Below are 18216 nucleotides of genomic sequence, written 5' to 3' on the forward strand. Positions count from 1 at the left end.
TGCAGATTTATTTTTTCCATATTAACAGCAAAGACTTATGTTTTTAAAGCCTGAATTTATTAGCCTGAATTTATTTTAGGAAGGATATTTGTACTATTCTGAATTACACTGATTTAATGCATCATTTGCATCTGGAGAGAGACTATTTACAAGAGCACGTAGAGACAGGACAAGGGGAAATGGCTTCAAAGTGCAAAAAGAGTAGGTTTGGATTACATATACAGAAGAAAGTCTTTACTGTGAGAGTAATGAGGCAATGGAACAGGTTGCTCAGAGAAGTTGTAGACGTTCCATCCCTGCAAGTGTTCAAGGCAGGTTGGATGGCAGTCTGTTCTAATAGAAGTTATCCTTCCCACAGCAGGAGGATTGGATCTGGATGATCTTTAAGGTCCCATTCAACCCATGAGAATTCTATGATTCTGTGATCTAAACTTGAGTGATAGGAGAGAAGCACAATTTTATGGCTTTAAATCTCTCATTAATGTTTATTCTTTGTTTAGCATACTGCTTACCATTTGTTTCTCCAATTTTGAAGGTCAAATCCTGGATCCCCTGTTAATTTGAAAGTCAGTAATTTCTGAGAGCTGCATGCTTTTAAAATGCCAACAGTTGATTATGAAAAACAATGTTCTTTCACACAAATAATTAGTTTATGGTGAATATGCTGGAAACAGCCGTTCTTGGGGAAATTATTTGTCTACTGCAGCGTTTGCTACCAACTGGATGCAAGTCCTCTTGATTACACAACAAAGTGATTATACTGTCAGCTTTTCCCAGAGGCAAACATTCCTCTGCTTTGTATATTATTTTCTGTTTAGAGTCGCACATATCCACCAGAACTGCACTTCAGAGTTCTGCAGGTCTCCGTGGTTTTGATCCACATAAACTGGGGATTTTGAAAATATTTCTTTCCTTAAATTTATTCCAGCAGCTTGTCTTGAAGTTTTGTAATAATGTAAACTGATAGATATTTTATTCCAAATTCTCCCATTTTGGAAAGGTGAAATAGTGGAACAGCTACAATTGCCTGGAGCAGCTGACTGGATTTCTACATTTTGAAGTTCGGAGCAATTAAGCAGTTGTTCCAGTTTTCTATATAAATTGCAAAAATACATTTGCTACGACACAAATGGAGTGCTTATCATTCAAAGATAGAATAGAATCTGTTTGTCCCATCTCAGTTTTATTATAAGTGACTGGTTCTGGCCATGCATGTGTAGTGTGAGAGCCACTATCAAGCGGTGTGCACTCATCTCCTCTACATTTATGTAAACTTGGTATTAAATGAAAAATTAAAAAAAATATATTTAAAAATTGGAACACAGTAATGTAGATGGTGTCCAGTCAGGTGGAAAAATGTTTTACCTGACAGAATTTTGACCTTGGAGCGTGTTAGAGTAACTCAAAGAAAAGGCAGGTTATAGTTGTAAGCCTGTTTCACTGAAACAAGTCATTCCCTGGATAAATTGGAAAGGTTTTTTGTATTCACCAGGATGGTGTTCCTGGGTTAATTAAGGCTGTCAAACTTATCAGGAGAAGAGAGAGAGATGATGGCAGGATTTTTAGTATGATTTGAAATTAAGCAAACTTCCCATCTTTTTGTTGACTTATTTAAACCTTTATACAAAAGTATGTTGAAGATGCTTATTTATAAGCATCTTGCAAAATTATTATTTTAATTTTAACTACATTTGGTTTGGACGTTTCAGAGCAGTGCATTGAACAGCATGGATCCCCGCAGGTGTGATAATCCTGAAAATGGGGGATGATGAAAATGATGAAATGCAACATGTCTGGGCCATTGATAATCCAGCCCTGAAAATCCAGCAGGGCACAGGATGCCTCTCCTCAAAGTGGTATGGAAGAGGTTGGGAGATGGTAACTCATGATTTGGAGGAGTAGACAGGGGCTCCTTCTGACGAGTGGGTTTGTCTGCATTAGCATTTTTGTTCAAGTCCAAAGCTGACTTTTGAAATGCCTCTCCTTCTTACTCTGTTTTAGTAACTACCACAAGGTATATGAACCCAGTTACACTCTAGGCAAAACTAAAGCAAAAAAATATGTTCTGGCAGTACACCTGAAGCACCAAAGGCAACCCCTACTGAGCATTCAGGGTTAGGGATTAAATTAAATATCGGCAAAAAAGTAACACCCACTTCACAGGGCTGTGGATGTTGGGTTTTCAGCAATATTAGTTTTGTTCCACAGAACTCCTCTTTCTGGGCTGCAATCCTTGCTAATGTAAATATAAACTAGCTCAGCTGGAGAAGCTCCCTGGCATACCTTAAAGAGTTGGGAGAGCATCTGACCTGAAGGATTTAAGTAGAGCTTGTACTTAGGCATGTGTGGAATTCACTTTAGGATACATATTTACTGAACATGGAAAAAATGCATCTTCCAGTCCATCTCTGTGTAATTCCCCTCAGTGATGTGCACTGTGAAACCCTTTCTTCGAAGCTGATATGCTAGTATCATCAGTGGTCCTGAAGGCTAAATTAAGATGCTTTGACTTCCTAAACTAAGAGTGAATTACTTTTTACTTTTCCTCACCCTCTGTCTTTGTATTTTTAGCTCTGTTCAAAAAATATGAGGAAAAAATGAATTCCTGCCAAGTGTCAGGGGACAAAGTCAGTAGGGGGGAAATTAGTTCCAGCTTTTGACAAATACATTGTAAGGAAGAATTATTTGCTTAATAAAACTGTAATGATTACTTCACTTGCAATGCTGTTTGACTTTAAGCATCTATTGTGAGTATGCCAGGAATGCAAGATCAGGTCTCCAAATGTATGCAGAGGAGTTTATAGGCTAAAGAAAACTGGAGCTCAACATCACAGGAAGCTACATCAGTATAATCCAAGGCGTAAGGTGTCACACAGAAACTACTGTGAAATGGCTAGAGAATTTAGTTAACATAGCCCTCTTCCACAATGCTTCTGGTCTTATACAATAGGTGCAGTTTCTTATTACATTCTAAAGGAGGTTTTTAAAAACCATAGAAGGTTATTTCAAGTTCTGTGGGACTGTTCCTTCCAAGACCATGTGGATGCGATTACTTTGTGAGTTCCAAGGTTGCTTATTCTTATGCTGACAAATTTGCTTATTCTTATGCTGACAAATTGAGCTCTGCCATAGAATTGAGCTCTGCCGTAAGTCTTGGCTCTCAAAATGAGAATTGTATGACTGACAGGATCTGACACGATAAAAAAATTAGTTTTCACCTTTGCCAAAGTTTTTATTCCTTTGACCTCAGTTTTCCGTGTAATTTTCTGTTTTGGCAAAAAGAAATTGTGTGATGAGAGGGAAGCAGTAGCTGTAACCTATCTCAGGTTTATTTGGACTTTTGCATGTGTGTATTGGAAGCAAACTGGTGAAACATGGAGTAAACAAAATAATTATAAGGTGGACACTGAAGGGGAATAGTATTTTGTGTAGTTAGCACTGAGTATTTGTCAGCTGTGATTATGTTGCAGGAAGAACCCTTCAGAAATCACTGAGTATGCAGATTTGGAAGGGACCCACAAGGACCAGTGAGTCCAGCTCTTGAGTGAATGGCCCAGAGAGGGATTAAACCTACAAGCTTAGTGTTATCAGCACCATGCTCTGACCAACTGAGCTGGTCTCATCTGCCATGGCTTACAATATTTGCCAGCAAGTTGCCAGACTTTCCCTTTCTCCCTAGGAACCATTTTTTTCAATTGACTTGAGACACAGAATTAGCGATATCTAGAGAAATGGATTACAATTTATGGCCTTGGAGCTGCAAGGTATTTGGAAAACTGAAAACTAACAACATACTTTAGAAAGGTTGCTCAGTACTCAAAGTACTCTTGAAAAAGTAGATTAAGGAGAGAGAAAACATAGCATTCTTTAAGGAGACAGGTGTTGGGAAGATGAATGGATTCTATAAACACAGATGAGAAAAACAAATGAATACAGTCTAGGCACTGTATGGCACATGGAAATCCCAGCATTATCTTGAGTCACATAGTGAAAATACATCAGCCTTTCTAGACTGTTGAAATCTGGAAGGTTGAAAATGTGGTTTCCATGAAATATGGGTGCAAAGGACTCCACTTTCACCACTGCTAGTGAGGTTGAGTGGTGTGTGGTGCTCAGTTTGGAGCATTGTGCTTTAAGAGAAGAACACACAGATAGGAGAAAATGTAAAGGAAAAGATAGAAGAAACTGGGAATATTAGTAACATTAGGAACATTAGTAACTGGGAAAATTAGTAACTAATAAAAAGAAAGGCAAATGCATGTAGGAAATCCTTAGAGGGATAGTGAAGACCTCACGTTCTTCACAAGCACAAGGAGAGGGCCAAGAAACAGCTTTCTGTATGAGCCAAATAAGAAGAAAAACTTGGAAACTTGATACAGTGACAACACTGGAATGGGCATCTCAGTGAGCTGAGTAATAACTGCCCCTAGCAGTCAAAAACAGAGCAGACATGCACATCAGAGATGGTTTAGATGTACTTAGTGTACTTGGGGAGAAATGAGAGAATTCATCCAACTCGTTCTGTATGTTCTTCATTGTAAAAGGATGCAAAGTCATGTAGGTATCTCCACTGGGCAACCCTCTCCTTCTGGCATTCTTGACCACTGCAGCCCCACACAAGTTTGCATGTGAGTTTTGTTCCAGCTGCCTCTTTGCTATCTCAGGCTCTCCAGTTCCTCCCAGCCTCCTGGGACGGGGAGGAACCGAGGTCACTAGGGTAACTTATCATGAGAGAAATGCCTGAGGATGTTGGCAATGTGGAAGATTCGGGGGAGGGGAGGGGGAGCGGTTTAGGTGTTTTTTGATTTGTTGGTTTGTGGTGTTTTGGGGGTTTTTTGGGGGTTTTTTTGGGGGGTGGAGGGGGAGTGGGGGGGAGTTGGTAGGTATCACTGTTTGTGGAATTTTCTCCATACCCAGGGCCTTGGAAAAAAAATGGCTGTGTTATAGCCTGCTGTCCTAGTTAACTCATTTTCCTATTCTCATCTAAGGGCAGACAGCCATATTTGGAATCTGCCTGTCAAATTCACAAGGCTCTCCTTGAATCAGCCCACATTGTGTACCCTGTAGAAGCCCCTGTTCCCCTATGCACCGTTGATTGTAGCTGCTACAACCATTCAGTTCCCATTTTCTCCAGTCTCTGTAAAAGGAGTACTTACTTGGCGTGCCTGAGGTTGGTGGTACTGTGGAAAAATGTGAAGTCTATACCCACATTGCACTTAGGAAAAATATGTAATGTCTACACGAGACTTATTGAAGAGATGCTAAGTCAGTGAGGTTTTGGTATTCTGTGTAAATGCTTCTTGCACACATTACTCTGCAGCTAATGTTTACAAAAATGACAATTGCTTTTTATTTTTCTCTGCTGTACTGACTTTTTCAGAGTTTGAACACAGTTTGGTTTATTTCTTACCTTAGTTTTGCTGAAAACATCAGTGGTGACAGGAGATCAACGTGGAAGATCCTTTTCAGTTTTCAGATAAGAATCTGAAGTTCGATTAATATTTGCAAAATTTTCATTTTAATTTTGTTAACTTGAAGAACTCAGTATAGTATTCATTTCAAAAAAGACTCATTCACAATACCATGTGAAGGTGTGAATAAATGGAGTCATGCCTTAAGCATGGAAAATTATTCAGTCTTAAGAAGTCCTTGTTGGGATCCGGACATCGAGTGTCCCATGTTAGTGTGCATAGCTGAAGTAATGGAAATACGACGTTGTTTTCTCTCTCTGGTTCTGAAATCAGAGACTGCATATTATTGCTGATGCCAGAAGGAATAGAGACTAGATCTTGGCTTAAATCTTATATATTTAGAGGGGTTTTTTGTTCCCAGATGTATGTACTAATTGGGGAACAAACTGGGGTGAAAGAATCCTTTGAAATAAACCAGATTCCTAGTGGAATAAGAAAACTCCCTCTAGTGCATTTTCTCCCTCTGTGTCAGCTTTTATGGTTCTGTTTCTGGCACGCATCTCTTGAGATTGCTTTAAAGATTGTTAAGAAATTTTGTCTTACATCAACAAACTTTCAGAGCTTCATCAAAGCTTTAATAAAAGGCATCTTGCGCAGAAGAGTGGAAGCAAAGGGGAAAAGAGGTTGTAGGGAGGAAAGTGCAGGGCTGCTTTCTAATTTGCTTTTACTTTCTAAGATCACCAAAATTAAAGTTGCATTTCTGGCTTGTAAACAATTGAGTTTACAAGAGAAATGCTTTTATAGGGCATGTGTGTGTATAATGATGTTTATTGAGAACTGCAATTAGCAACTTCATTTGCACTTTTGCAGGGTTGTGTTTATTAATGTTACACTGTCATTAAGTTGCTCTTTCTCAGGCTGCCCCAGCCCGTTGGCTAGCACTCGGTAAATGGTGAAGAACAAAATTTGGAGGAAACTCCTAGAGGTTGAGATAGTGCTAAGGAAGCCCCTCCCAACAACATTAGAAAAGTCTGGAAAATGTACAGTAGACCAAGTGTTTTGCTGAAGTTTTAAATGCTAGCAAAAAGCTTTCCAAGTTTTTCCTGGCAGTAGGGCTCCTGGACTCACCTGCTATTTTTTTTTTTTTTTTTTTCCCCTTAGGGAGTGTACAGCGAACAGTAAGCAGGAATACCTCTGTGTGGAGTTCAGCTGAGCTACCAGCAAAATTCCTGACGGAGAGCATACTGCATTACGGGCTCAGCAGAGCAGTAATGTGCTCACAACTCCCTTTTTTAAGCACAATGACAACACTGCGGTCTTTTTCCACACTACTTTGTGGAAGGGAGACAGGGTGCATGTGTATGTGCCTGTCTGGAAGTCCGTGCCCCAAGGATGGAGGGAGCAAGTTTCACATGATGCACCTTTAGGACTGAAGGGAAAGGAAATACAGGATGCACATCTGGAACTGCTATACTAATGAGAGAATTAAGAGAGCACAAAGCACAGAGCACACACATAAAACAGAAGGTCAGGCCTTTCTTAGCTCAAAGTCTAAGTTAAAAACCACATATTAGTAATTCATTACACACCCAGCATGTCTAAGGTATTGATTATTCACGGTGCCCAGGAGTGATGAAGGAATGCCACTTCTGATCCAAAAGCAGTGGAGATTAACCGTATTAGCTTGGAGCATTGCTCACCAGGGGAAGGGGGGAGAATCATGGAGTATGAAAAGCCTTTTTATACTTAAGCAGAAATGGAAACTAACAAAGATTGTAGCCCTACAGAAATTTTAAGGTGTTTTTAACGATAACTGAGTAAAAATGTGTGTTTTCCAAATAGACTGTGTCTTACAGAAGGTACTCAATCCCACAAGACTAAAAAATTGTTTAAAGCTGATGTTAATAATTTAAACTTTTTGCTTTTGATTGTAATTTTGTTTTGTGGAATAGAAGCAAGTATTTGTTCTGTGGGTTTTTTTATTTATATAATTTTGTTTTCCTTTTTGTTCTGGTTTGTGTAAAACAAACAACCAACAATCAACCAAGGAAAGGGCCCAAAGCAAATGAAAAAGTAAAAAGAAAGGAATTGAGAATATCAAATACATGTAATAGTAGAAGATACATCTAGTACTTAGAAAATAAGTGTATGTTCTTTTATATTAGAAACATTCTTGTATTAAAATCTCAATAAAGGAGCGAAAAGTAAAGGCTTTGCCACAAATTCTGCACATGTTTAGCTTCAGGCACTGTCACTGGTTTTGGTGATAATGTGAAGGAGGTCAAACATATGGTAAGTCCTTGCAAAAATTAATCTCGGGGACTGTTGCCTAAGAGGCCTGTGGAGTCAGTTCTTGTCTGCAGGAGTCTGGTTGCTGCTGGTTGGATTTTTCTCTCCAGCTGTAAATCTCATTTTTAAAATAACCAGCATATACCAGATGCTTACAAATAACACTCCTCGATGCAATTATTTGCAATAGCTGCCAGGGGGGTATTAGGAGGTCTCAAAGGGAGCAGGGTGTCTGCAAAACCCACTCAGCATGAAGATACTGTTCTTGCTCATAAATACACAAATCCCTGTGTTAGGACCACATAGCCATAGCATGGACTCAGAAGCCCTGGGGAAAATGTTCTTTCCTTTCATTTGCTGAAATGGTGAGTTTCTAAGTAAAACAAGATGCAGGAGAGGAAGAGGGAAGGAGCTGGGTAGTATAGGTTTTTCCTCCACGGTGTGTGAGAAGATGATTTTGATCTCTCTGCAACTCAGCTAGGTGATCTTGAGTGAGCCATTGGACTTAGTGTCCTGGGTTCTTCAGCTAAATATTTGTGCCTCTTTCTTGTGCAGACACACTGTGAAAAATACAGGCCTATGATTGCTGTTGTTGTAGGTAGTGAGATCAAAGCAGGCTTGTGCTGGGCTAAGTAAAAGTTTGATGGGGAAATTTATGTGCAACGATCAAATTCACCAAAAACCTACTTAATTTAAAAACTCTGCCCAAATGCAGGTGTGGACGTGTTTGTTGAATGCATTTCTGGCTGCATCTTGCTTAGCCCTTATCTCTGCTGTCACAGTCACACAGCTGCAGAGTCAGTGTTACTTGTACACTGAAAGGCCTGAACATTGATGTGACTGCAGGAGATGTGATGTGGAGAAAAGCTTGGTCCTCTAAAAACATTTTCTGTCTGTGAAACTTGTTATTCTAACCACTAAATTGTGGTTACTGTATTCATTTCTAGGTGGTGCTTTCTTTGTAAAGAATTTCTCTTGAGATCAGTACTGAAGTAGAGGGAGTGTGCTCAGCAGCAGCATGCATCTCTCATACACTGGTGGTATCTTGGGTAGCATACTGCTAGAGTATCCTCAGTCTCTAAATGTGTATTGCCCATGGCATTTGCTTGACTGTCAAAGTTGTATCTTAGTTGTCTTCCAGTCTTTCACTTGGTTTGCTTGGAGAAACTGGGAGCAGGAGTGGAAATTTCTTGTAGACAATGTCAGCAGACAGGGAAAACAGTTAAAATAATCTTGCAGCAAAGGTAGCCTTTCTTGGTAGCAAAATATCTCAATTTTTGTGCCTGATTTTTGCCACTAAAATGAACTAAAGAAGGTAAAGAAGTAGCAAATTGTTTTGGGGAGGGAAGTTGAGTTGACTGCTTCCTATGTGACGAGTAGCCCTAGCAATAAATGTGTAAATACTGTATAACAATCCTCCAACAAGTTTCCATGCTGTTTCTTCATCAGTTACCTCTCTGGGTGCTTTTTTTTTTCTTTTCCCCCCCAATCAAACTGAAGTTCACTTTAGTCCATTGGAAAGGAGTGTTTTCTGTGTGCACGTGAAGAACTAGTCACTGGGCTCTTAGTTGAACTTATGAATTTCAGTTTGCATGACTGAGAAATTAACTTATTAACTTCTCTGATGACACATTGAAAATACGTCTATGGGCATGAACTTTTCCCATCTGCCTAGATCTGGTGAAGAAAGCAGCATTTGTCTTGTGAGCTCTTTTTTGGCCTCCTGCTGAATGGCTGAAGGAGTTGAGAGGTAAATGACTGCAGCATTCTTTGTCACTAAGAGATCACAGCTATGCCAAGGTTATGTACAGTTTCTATCTGAAAAAAAAAAAAAAAAAAAAAAAAAAAGCCTGTGACTCAAACATAATCATTCCTTACAGTGTTTAATTAAGAGTATAAAGAATTAAAATCCTTGGATTCTAAAAAATCCTTTCTCTGCTGTCTCTTCTTCAGGACCCAGAACTGCATCATCTCCTTCTCCTTCGCTGTCATGGCTTTTGAAATATGTTTTCTCCCTCTGACTGGCAGAAGTGACTGCTTAACCCTCAACAAATCCTGAAGTCCATCATACTCCATCAGCAGATGGGCTAGCAGGGTGCTGTGCTGTGCAGAGGGCTCTGTGTCTGTCCAGCGCTCATTGAAATTGTGTGTTCTATCTTCCAGATTCCGACCTGAGCATGCGCACGCTCAGCACACCCAGTCCAGCGTTAATATTTCCGCCGAATTCCCCTGGGTTCCAAAATGGCAGAGGTTCGTCGACGTCTTCATCCTCAGTCACTGGGGAAACCGTGGCCATGGTCCATTCGCCGCCTCCAACCCGCCTCACCCATCCTCTCATCCGGCTGGCATCCAAGCACCAGAAGGAGCAGGCCAACATAGACCGGCTGCCCGACCACTCCATGATCCAGATCTTCTCCTTCCTGCCCACCAACCAGCTGTGCCGCTGTGCCCGCGTGTGCCGCCGCTGGTACAACCTGGCCTGGGACCCGCGGCTTTGGAGGACTATTCGCCTGACTGGCGAGACAATCAACGTAGACAGGGCTCTCAAAGTGCTGACGCGGAGGCTTTGTCAGGATACTCCCAACGTATGTCTCATGTTGGAGACGGTAATCGTTAGTGGCTGCAGGCGGCTCACAGACAGAGGACTCTACACCATTGCCCAGTGCTGTCCGGAACTGCGGAGGCTGGAGGTGTCCGGCTGTTACAACATCTCCAATGAGGCAGTCTTTGATGTGGTGTCACTGTGCCCAAACCTGGAACACCTGGATGTGTCAGGTAACATTCCAATACAGACGCTTCTGATGTTTGTTCAGCTCCATAACTGCACGCTTATCCTTTCTGTGTTGTCTTTCAAAGTAGGAATGCCTGTCTCCTAACAGAGCACCTGTGCGATGGGTGCCACTAAAATCTCAGTGCCCCTAATGCCAGCAGCACCTCTGGAGTGGCCAGGCCTCCTCCAAAGGAAGTGAGCAGGCAGAGATGACCTGTTCAAATGTCTCGAGGAGTTATTACAGGTTTTTGCACAAAGCACCCGTGGAAGGGCCCATGCTGCAGTCCGTGCTATGTCTTATGGTGAAGCCTAGTTACTCCAGCAAAACTTGTTTTATCTTTTTCACACATATGTATATGTAGATTAAATATAGGTAATGAATATATCTGTAGTCTGGAAGGTGACTTGAGGAGGAGCTCAGAATAAGTGCTCGGCTTTTTTTCTGGGTATTAATATCAGTTGTCATCCCTAGCTAAACTTCAAGGTTCCCTTGTTTCCACTGCTATTTTAACAAGACTTATCCAGCTTGAACTTTTTTATCTTTTCTTCCCTCCCCGCCCCACCCCCCCCCTTTTTTTTTTTTTTTTTAAACTGCCGTTGCAGCTGTTTAGGTCAGCAGAAATGTTTTAGACAATTTTCTTCAAGCGTGCTCTGGGGAAACAAGATGTTTTTTCCCAAGGTCAGCTTCATAGAATTTCCTCTGTGCAAATAGGTTGGCACTTAATGGAAAGGATGCAGCCAAGCAGAGCACTGAAGTAAATTTGCTGCTCAACATTTACTTTGTGCTCTCATCTGTTATCACTCTAATGCCATCATAAATCAGCTAAACCAGTTTTGCCATTGCAGAGCTACCAGTGGCAGCAAGCAGGATGAAGACAGGGGATTAAACAGCAGGGGATAGAAAGTGATGCTATTGAGTCACTGGCACAGGATACTTTTTCCAAGGCTACCTGTCTGGTGCACAGTGATTTGCATTCTTTTCTCTGCCTTTTTTTTAAGCTGATTTATCCAACTCTCTCACCCCATTCCTAGAATGGCAGAATTTCATGGAAGTCATCAAAACAAATATCAATAAATCAGAATTATGCCCTTTTTGTGATTGCTTTCTGAAACCACAAGGTAATAAGGAGTTTATGGAACTCCACAGGAGTTTATTCACAATGACCTTGTATATTAATTATTTGTTGTTGGTATGCACTGACATTAGTTCTGGATTGCTAATCACACATTCAGGTTGAAGCATTTCCAGTGCCAGGAGAAAATGTATGTACCTGTGTGATTTAGACCTAGAGCTTTGAAGCTCACACCCTGGGGGCTCGTAGGTGGTTGAAAATGCTTTGGTTCACAGCTCTTATTTATGGATGTGCTATAGAACAAAGGTGACTTTTTCAAAGGCAGGGAAAAGGAAAGATGAAAGTCTTGAAATAGATTATTTTGGGGTCTGTCTTCATTTGTGGTTTTCCCAACCCTCTTACTCTCAGACCCAACGGGTACTGTCTGTCCCTAAGAGCTCATCAGTTTTGTATAAAGTGTGCAAGGGGCAAAAAAATATACCTGTTTTCCTTCAATTTTGTCTCATCGATGAGGTAGGAAAGTAATTTTAATTTCTTTTTTTCCTAAAATTGTTCTTTCTGTTTGGGGCATGTGAGGTAAAAATCCTGCTTTCGAACGTGCTCAGAAGTCAAGGGTGTTTGGGTTCGGATATTGCCTCTGCTGCGTGTACTGCATGAATTGAGGATAATCAGTCTCCAGGCTCTTGTTTTGAGTCTGCATTTTTCATTCTGATGTGGGCAGTTTTGGAGCATGCTTTGGAAAGAGGATTCCATTTTCCCCTGCTTCCCTCTGTAGTTACAAGGACAAGGCTTGAACCTACATGCTCAAGGAATTCTCAGGACTGAAGTGTTTCACTGGTTTGGTTCCATACTGAGCAAGAGGACCTGGGGGTGTGTATTGGGGGGGTGATGCTAGTTGCTAGTTAATTAAACCACAGTTCACATTTGTACATCTAGTTGAATTCTTTTCCCCCTTAGATGGCTACTTGGCAGCAAAATCTTACCAAAATCTTTAATGTCAAAAACAGATGTTTGTGTTAACTTTAGGAGCTTTCCACAATTTAAATTCTGTCACTGTCAGCATCCACTCTGTGGACAGGTCTGAGATATTGCTAGAAGTTGGTTGAGCTTGACTGCAAGTTATTATCTAACACTCTAGCCAATATGTTTTTCAGTCTATTTGGACAATTCTCCTCCCTTTTAGAAATCAGTTATACTTGCTTTATGGAAAATACTGTTACAAGAGCTTTATTTTTACATTTTGTATTATTTAAGACAGAAAAATTGTTGCGGACCCAGGAACCTGTCATTTTGCCTAAAAATCAGTCAGTTCTATATCAGCGTGGACTCTTTTCTGGTGAAAGGGTTTTGAATATCCTTCCCATGAAATGTTTTACAGTGTAGCCAAAGTAACTAGACATGGCAATGCTGAGCTTGACAAAACAGTGATCGCCCAACTGATATATGTGACTCCAGCCCTGCTGTGAGACTTCTGACCCATTCACTTTCTAATTACGGTCATTAAGCCTTCTTGGACTCAGCAGACAGAATATTCTCCTTGGCCTTGTGGATGCATCATTCTCACTAAACTGGATTTAAAATTGAATTCTGGTCAGAATATAAAATATCCAGACTGCCTTAATCCAGCAACCTCATCAGCCAAATGCAACAGCAGCAGCTACATCAGGTGCAGCAGAACTCTGCCTAAGTTCCAGCTTCTTCTGTGAAAGTCCTTTCATGCATTTTGTACCACCTACTTCAAAGAATATACTAGAGGTTAATTTTTTACACCATTAGTATTGTACTGCTTCCCCTTAGAAAAATCCTTTGTGTTACTGAGTGTGTATATAGTACTCACCTGAAGGCAAAAGTATTTCCAGAGATTGCTCCAGAGCACAGATGTATCTGAAACAGTCTGAAGAGAAAATAGCATTCAGTTTTAAGGTGTTTGTTGAACAGAGTGTTATACTTCGAGGTCCTGTCTTCTGCATGACCTGTGGGTAATTTGCCCATTTAATTGTGTGAGGCCTAAGATAAACTTTGCATCTGCTCAACTAAATTTGAAACCCATATTAAAGATCCAGCATAAATTTAAATGATGCATGTAGGAATCTAGGTGCAGGTGGCATAGTGTTTCAAGTCCATATCCCTTACACTTCTTACAGCACTTCTGCGAGTCCACGTGATTTTTTTCGGTTTTGCTTTTAAGAATTGAAGCATATTCATACCTTCCACTAAGCCTCTGAATGACAACATCTAATACCAAGTGGTATAATTTTGGGTCATGTAAGTTTTTGAGGCAGTCTCCATACATCATCATGCTCTTTAATTCCACACTACAGTATTACTGCAGGGTTTCTGATAAGTGGAGCTCTAGAGTCATCACTTTTTATAAATAATTTCGTACTCCTTGGCCAGTGCTCCAGCAATACAGAAGAGGTCTTTTTATTTCTACCTGGGGGCATAACCTGCAGAGTTTCTCTGAGTAGCATTTATGGCTAAAACTGTTGGGCCTTAATCACTAATGGGTAAACTCTCCCTTCTTGCCGCTGTTTCTAGCTTTGCTAGTACAGAGTGCCCAGCTGAACTTGGCACAGCTGAAGAATTTCCCTAAGAAGCCTAAGACTGCCAGTTAGCAGTGCAGCAGAAACCACACTTTCCAAAAAAAGCTTTCACTCTCCACTCTCCAATGAGTGGAGGTTAAAAATGGGGAAAGTCTGTGTGTGTTTTTCCCTTTTATCTAGTTCTTTGTCTTTCCTTGCAAGGTCTGGTGTTTCTCTTCTAGTCTAGTTACCTCCATTCATGGCCAGACTTTCTCATTGGACGCAATCCTTTTCTTTGTCTTTCCGTGTCCTTGCATGCCCTTACCAGTCTGTTGGCTCCTACTGATTCTCCCCATTCTCCTTAGGTTATCCAAATCTCCCCCCTTCTACAAGCACACAGTTGTGCCATAATTTTGAATCCTTCCCACATTGCCAGCTTGGGGCTGGATTCACATCTGTTCTCCAAATGCTTGGGGCAGGGGAGGTGGGGAAAGGGAGTGGGGTTGTGTTTTCTATAATGAGTTTGGATGGTGAAAGAGCCTCTGATGTTGGTTTGCAAATTCAGCCAGTCAGCACTGAGACTGATCAAAAAACTGCATTGGTTGTCACGTAGTATCCTTTTCTCTAACTGTCACTGGGTTTATATTGCAGTAACAGATCGTAGGCTGTCCCCAGATAGACCCAGGACCACCATTTTACATTTGGGATATGGACAAAATCAGCCCGTTGCTTTCCAGGGCTCACAATCTTGAAGCAACCTCACTGACTCCGGTGGAGTTTCTTGTTTCCTCTGGTGCGGGGACTCAGCACAGCAAATCGGAGCAGTCGGGTCAGGGTGATTCCACTCTTGCAACACGAGGATTCCTTCATCACGTCCAGCACACCATTCCACACCCGCCTTTCCGGTCCTGCTGTGCGATTTGTTTTTACTGCTTCCTTAACCTCGCTGTGTTTTTCCACTTAGGCTGCTCCAAAGTGACGTGCATCAGTTTGACTCGCGAAGCCTCCATCAAGCTGTCCCCCTTGCACGGGAAGCAGATCTCCATCCGCTACTTGGACATGACAGACTGCTTCGTCCTGGAGGACGAAGGACTGCACACCATTGCCGCCCACTGCACTCAGCTGACCCACCTGTACCTGCGCCGCTGCGTCCGCATCACCGACGAGGGTCTGCGCTACCTGATGATTTACTGCACTTCCATCAAGGAACTGAGCGTGAGCGACTGCCGCTTCGTCAGCGACTTCGGCATGCGGGAGATCGCCAAGCTGGAGTCGCGTCTCCGCTACCTGAGCATCGCTCACTGCGGCCGCATCACGGACGTGGGCATCCGATACATAGCCAAATACTGCAGCAAGCTGCGCTACCTCAACGCGCGGGGCTGCGAGGGCATCACGGACCACGGCGTGGAGTACCTCGCCAAAAATTGCACAAAACTCAAATCGCTAGACATCGGCAAGTGCCCTCTGGTCTCAGACACCGGCCTGGAGTTTCTAGCCCTCAACTGCTTCAACCTAAAGCGCCTGAGCCTGAAATCCTGCGAGAGCATCACTGGGCAGGGCCTGCAGATTGTAGCTGCCAACTGTTTTGACCTGCAGATGTTGAACGTGCAGGACTGCGAAGTCTCTGTGGATGCTCTGCGATTTGTTAAACGACATTGCAAGCGCTGTATTATAGAGCACACCAACCCTGCTTTCTTCTGAAGGAACACCCCACACCTGTTGTTGCAATGCAGTATTAAAAACACTGATGTATAAACACACGCTCCCATATTCAGTAATGCTGTCTTTTCTGTCGCTCACGGGAGTCAGTTTTTTCCTGTACCTTTTGGGTGAAGGGGGTTTCTATAGGACTATTTTGTTTGCTTTTTGTATGATCACTTTTTAAGGTGCCGTGGGTCTCTGTGGAGAGGCTGCCTTAATGCAAAAGCAATGAGTGCTCAGTATCCCAGCTGGGATGTTATTTCCGTAAGCGCCGTGATCTTGTCCCAGGCTGCAGTAGCTGCCTCCAAAGGAAATAGCACATGATCCCTCCTTTGGAAATGCTACTAAGCTGTGTCAAATACATCTGAATTATAGCTGCGCTCATGAAGCTCACTATGCAATATTGTGTCTGTGCTCCCCGACTTTTTACTATATGGCTTATAAAGCATCCTGTTGTCCCCAAGTAGTTTCTTTTTGGTAGACATCCATTGCAATCCCTCAGGAAATACTGGGTAATGTTCTTGAACATACTCATTTGAGGCTGAGTAAGACCTGCTGGCCATTGCTGAGCACTTCTGCAGAGTGAATATGGAGATTGTGCCCATGCATGGATTCTCTTGGGAAGCCCACCTCCAGGTCACTCGTGCATCATCGCTACTTGCCTTCCTTTCTAAATTTGTCCTCTCCTGCATGTGTAGTACCACCCTCTGGTAGTAGTTAGGGACTTCTGGCTCTGGTAAGCAGTGGTGTATTCACCTGTGTGAAGGAGAACATATGAGATATTGGTGGCCTGGCAAAAGGAAAAGCCAGCAAACCAAACCAGCCTGAGAAGCTGCTGTAATTCTGCAACAAGCTGAGATGGTGCTGTAGGGCAGCAGAGAGGCTCTGTGGCTTTGTGGAGCAGCTTGCGCTGGGCAGTCCCAATTGCTGTGCGGCTGTCACCAGGAAGTCTGGCTTTGTCCCTTAGCTGAACATTTTCAGCAGCTATGGCTCTGCTGCAGTGGATGCTCCCGGAGCAAACCAGGCACTTTCATTGAGGTGAAGTTAGTATGTGCCTTAATACACTTGGAAACCTGACCCTTTTCTGTGGCCTTCCAGTTTGAAGGATAGATGGCTGATCTCAAGACTTCAAGGACATTAGCCTGGTGTTAGATAACACCTCTGGGGACAGAGGGGCTTGGAGTGTTACTCACATTAGATTTAGATTTTTTGAGACTTTGGCTGTGTGTGTTCCCTTAGGCTGGAGATACAGCTGCATTCAACAAAGAATTAAACAGCAGAGTTGCCCTGTGACACTGAGAGCTCCTGGTACTCTCATGGTCACTCTTGCTCTTGCATGAGCAGGAGTGTTTTGGAAGCTCCTCATCTCCTTGGCTCCTTCCCCAGAGTGTGTGGTTGATTCATGGTTACTTTCTTCACAGTTTTTTGGCAGCTGTTCCTCTGCATTTTCACATGTAATGCTCAGATCTGAAAGCCAGACACGTGAGGGGTGATGATATTTTCAGGCAGGCCCCCAGTGCCTGACTGACAGGTGAATTCGTACGTTCAGCTCAAACGCTGTAAGTGTCTCATAAGAAGGGAAGCGCTGTGTCTGGTTTTCATAAGCAGTAGTTCCATCATCTCTAGACAACACTAATAAAAATCAGTGGAAAGAACTGAAAATCAATATGGTCCAGAAAAACATGTAAATGCTGAGGAAACACTTACAACAATACTCTCTCAAGTTGCAAAAAAAAAAAAAAAAAAAAAAAAAAAGGCACCAAAACAAATGGGCAATGGCTTGGACATGTCCCTGGAGAGGGAACTTGTCCTACTGCTGCAAAAATTCCTGTAACTTATGTATGTTCCTCCAGTTTTGGATTTTTTTTTTATTTTTTTTTTAAATTTATATACAGGATGACATCAGCCCTGAATTATAAATTAAGTTATGCTAAAGCAAAGAGGGCCATGGAAAATGAATTTGTTATTGCTACTGTTACTGGTCAGTGGCTAATTGGAAGTTATACCATCCCTTGGACAGTTAATTTCATTCTGGTTTTCCTTTCCATGTTTCTGAAATAAGGGATTCTTTTCCAGCAAGTAATACAGTATATTTTGTCCGAGCCAGCTATACTCTCTGTTTATCCTTTATCTAATAATGGCCTCAAGGAATTTAAATGTTGAGCCCTGAGGATGGTGGGATTTTAAGCCATTTGCACTCATGAAATATAAGGCCTCACTAGTAACATTTAATTGTTTATTGGAAAAAAAAAAAAAAAAAAAAAAAAAGATACTTTTATGGGTGTGTTAAATTGAGTGAATAGTGCTACATGGTTTTTAAAGTTTCTAATGTTTAAATTGGCCTGTACTGTACAAATCTCACTATAAAGCCTTAATTTGCTACCAAGAAATAAAGCAATATATTGGTAACCGATGAGCATGCAGCGTCATTTGCACTAACTGATTAACTG

At 41.8% G+C, this 18216-nt stretch overlaps 1 protein-coding gene across 2 annotated transcripts in view; it reads left to right on the forward strand.

Moving 5' to 3' along the window:
• FBXL7 (F-box and leucine rich repeat protein 7) overlaps positions 1-17981 on the forward strand; it is a 173867-nt gene extending 155886 nt beyond the window's left edge. For both annotated transcript variants that reach the window (XM_040083721.2, XM_040083717.2), the window contains exons 3-4: positions 9864-10475; positions 15030-17981. In XM_040083721.2, coding sequence (XP_039939655.1) covers positions 9878-10475; positions 15030-15766 — 1335 coding nt within the window. In that variant the 5' untranslated portion in view covers positions 9864-9877 and the 3' untranslated portion in view covers positions 15767-17981. The remainder of the gene's footprint in view (positions 1-9863; positions 10476-15029) is intronic.
• The last annotated feature ends 235 nt before the right edge of the window (positions 17982-18216 follow it).

The sequence above is a fragment of the Hirundo rustica genome, chromosome 1 (genome assembly GCF_015227805.2).
Source record: "Hirundo rustica isolate bHirRus1 chromosome 1, bHirRus1.pri.v3, whole genome shotgun sequence".
Lineage (NCBI taxonomy): Eukaryota > Metazoa > Chordata > Aves > Passeriformes > Hirundinidae > Hirundo > Hirundo rustica.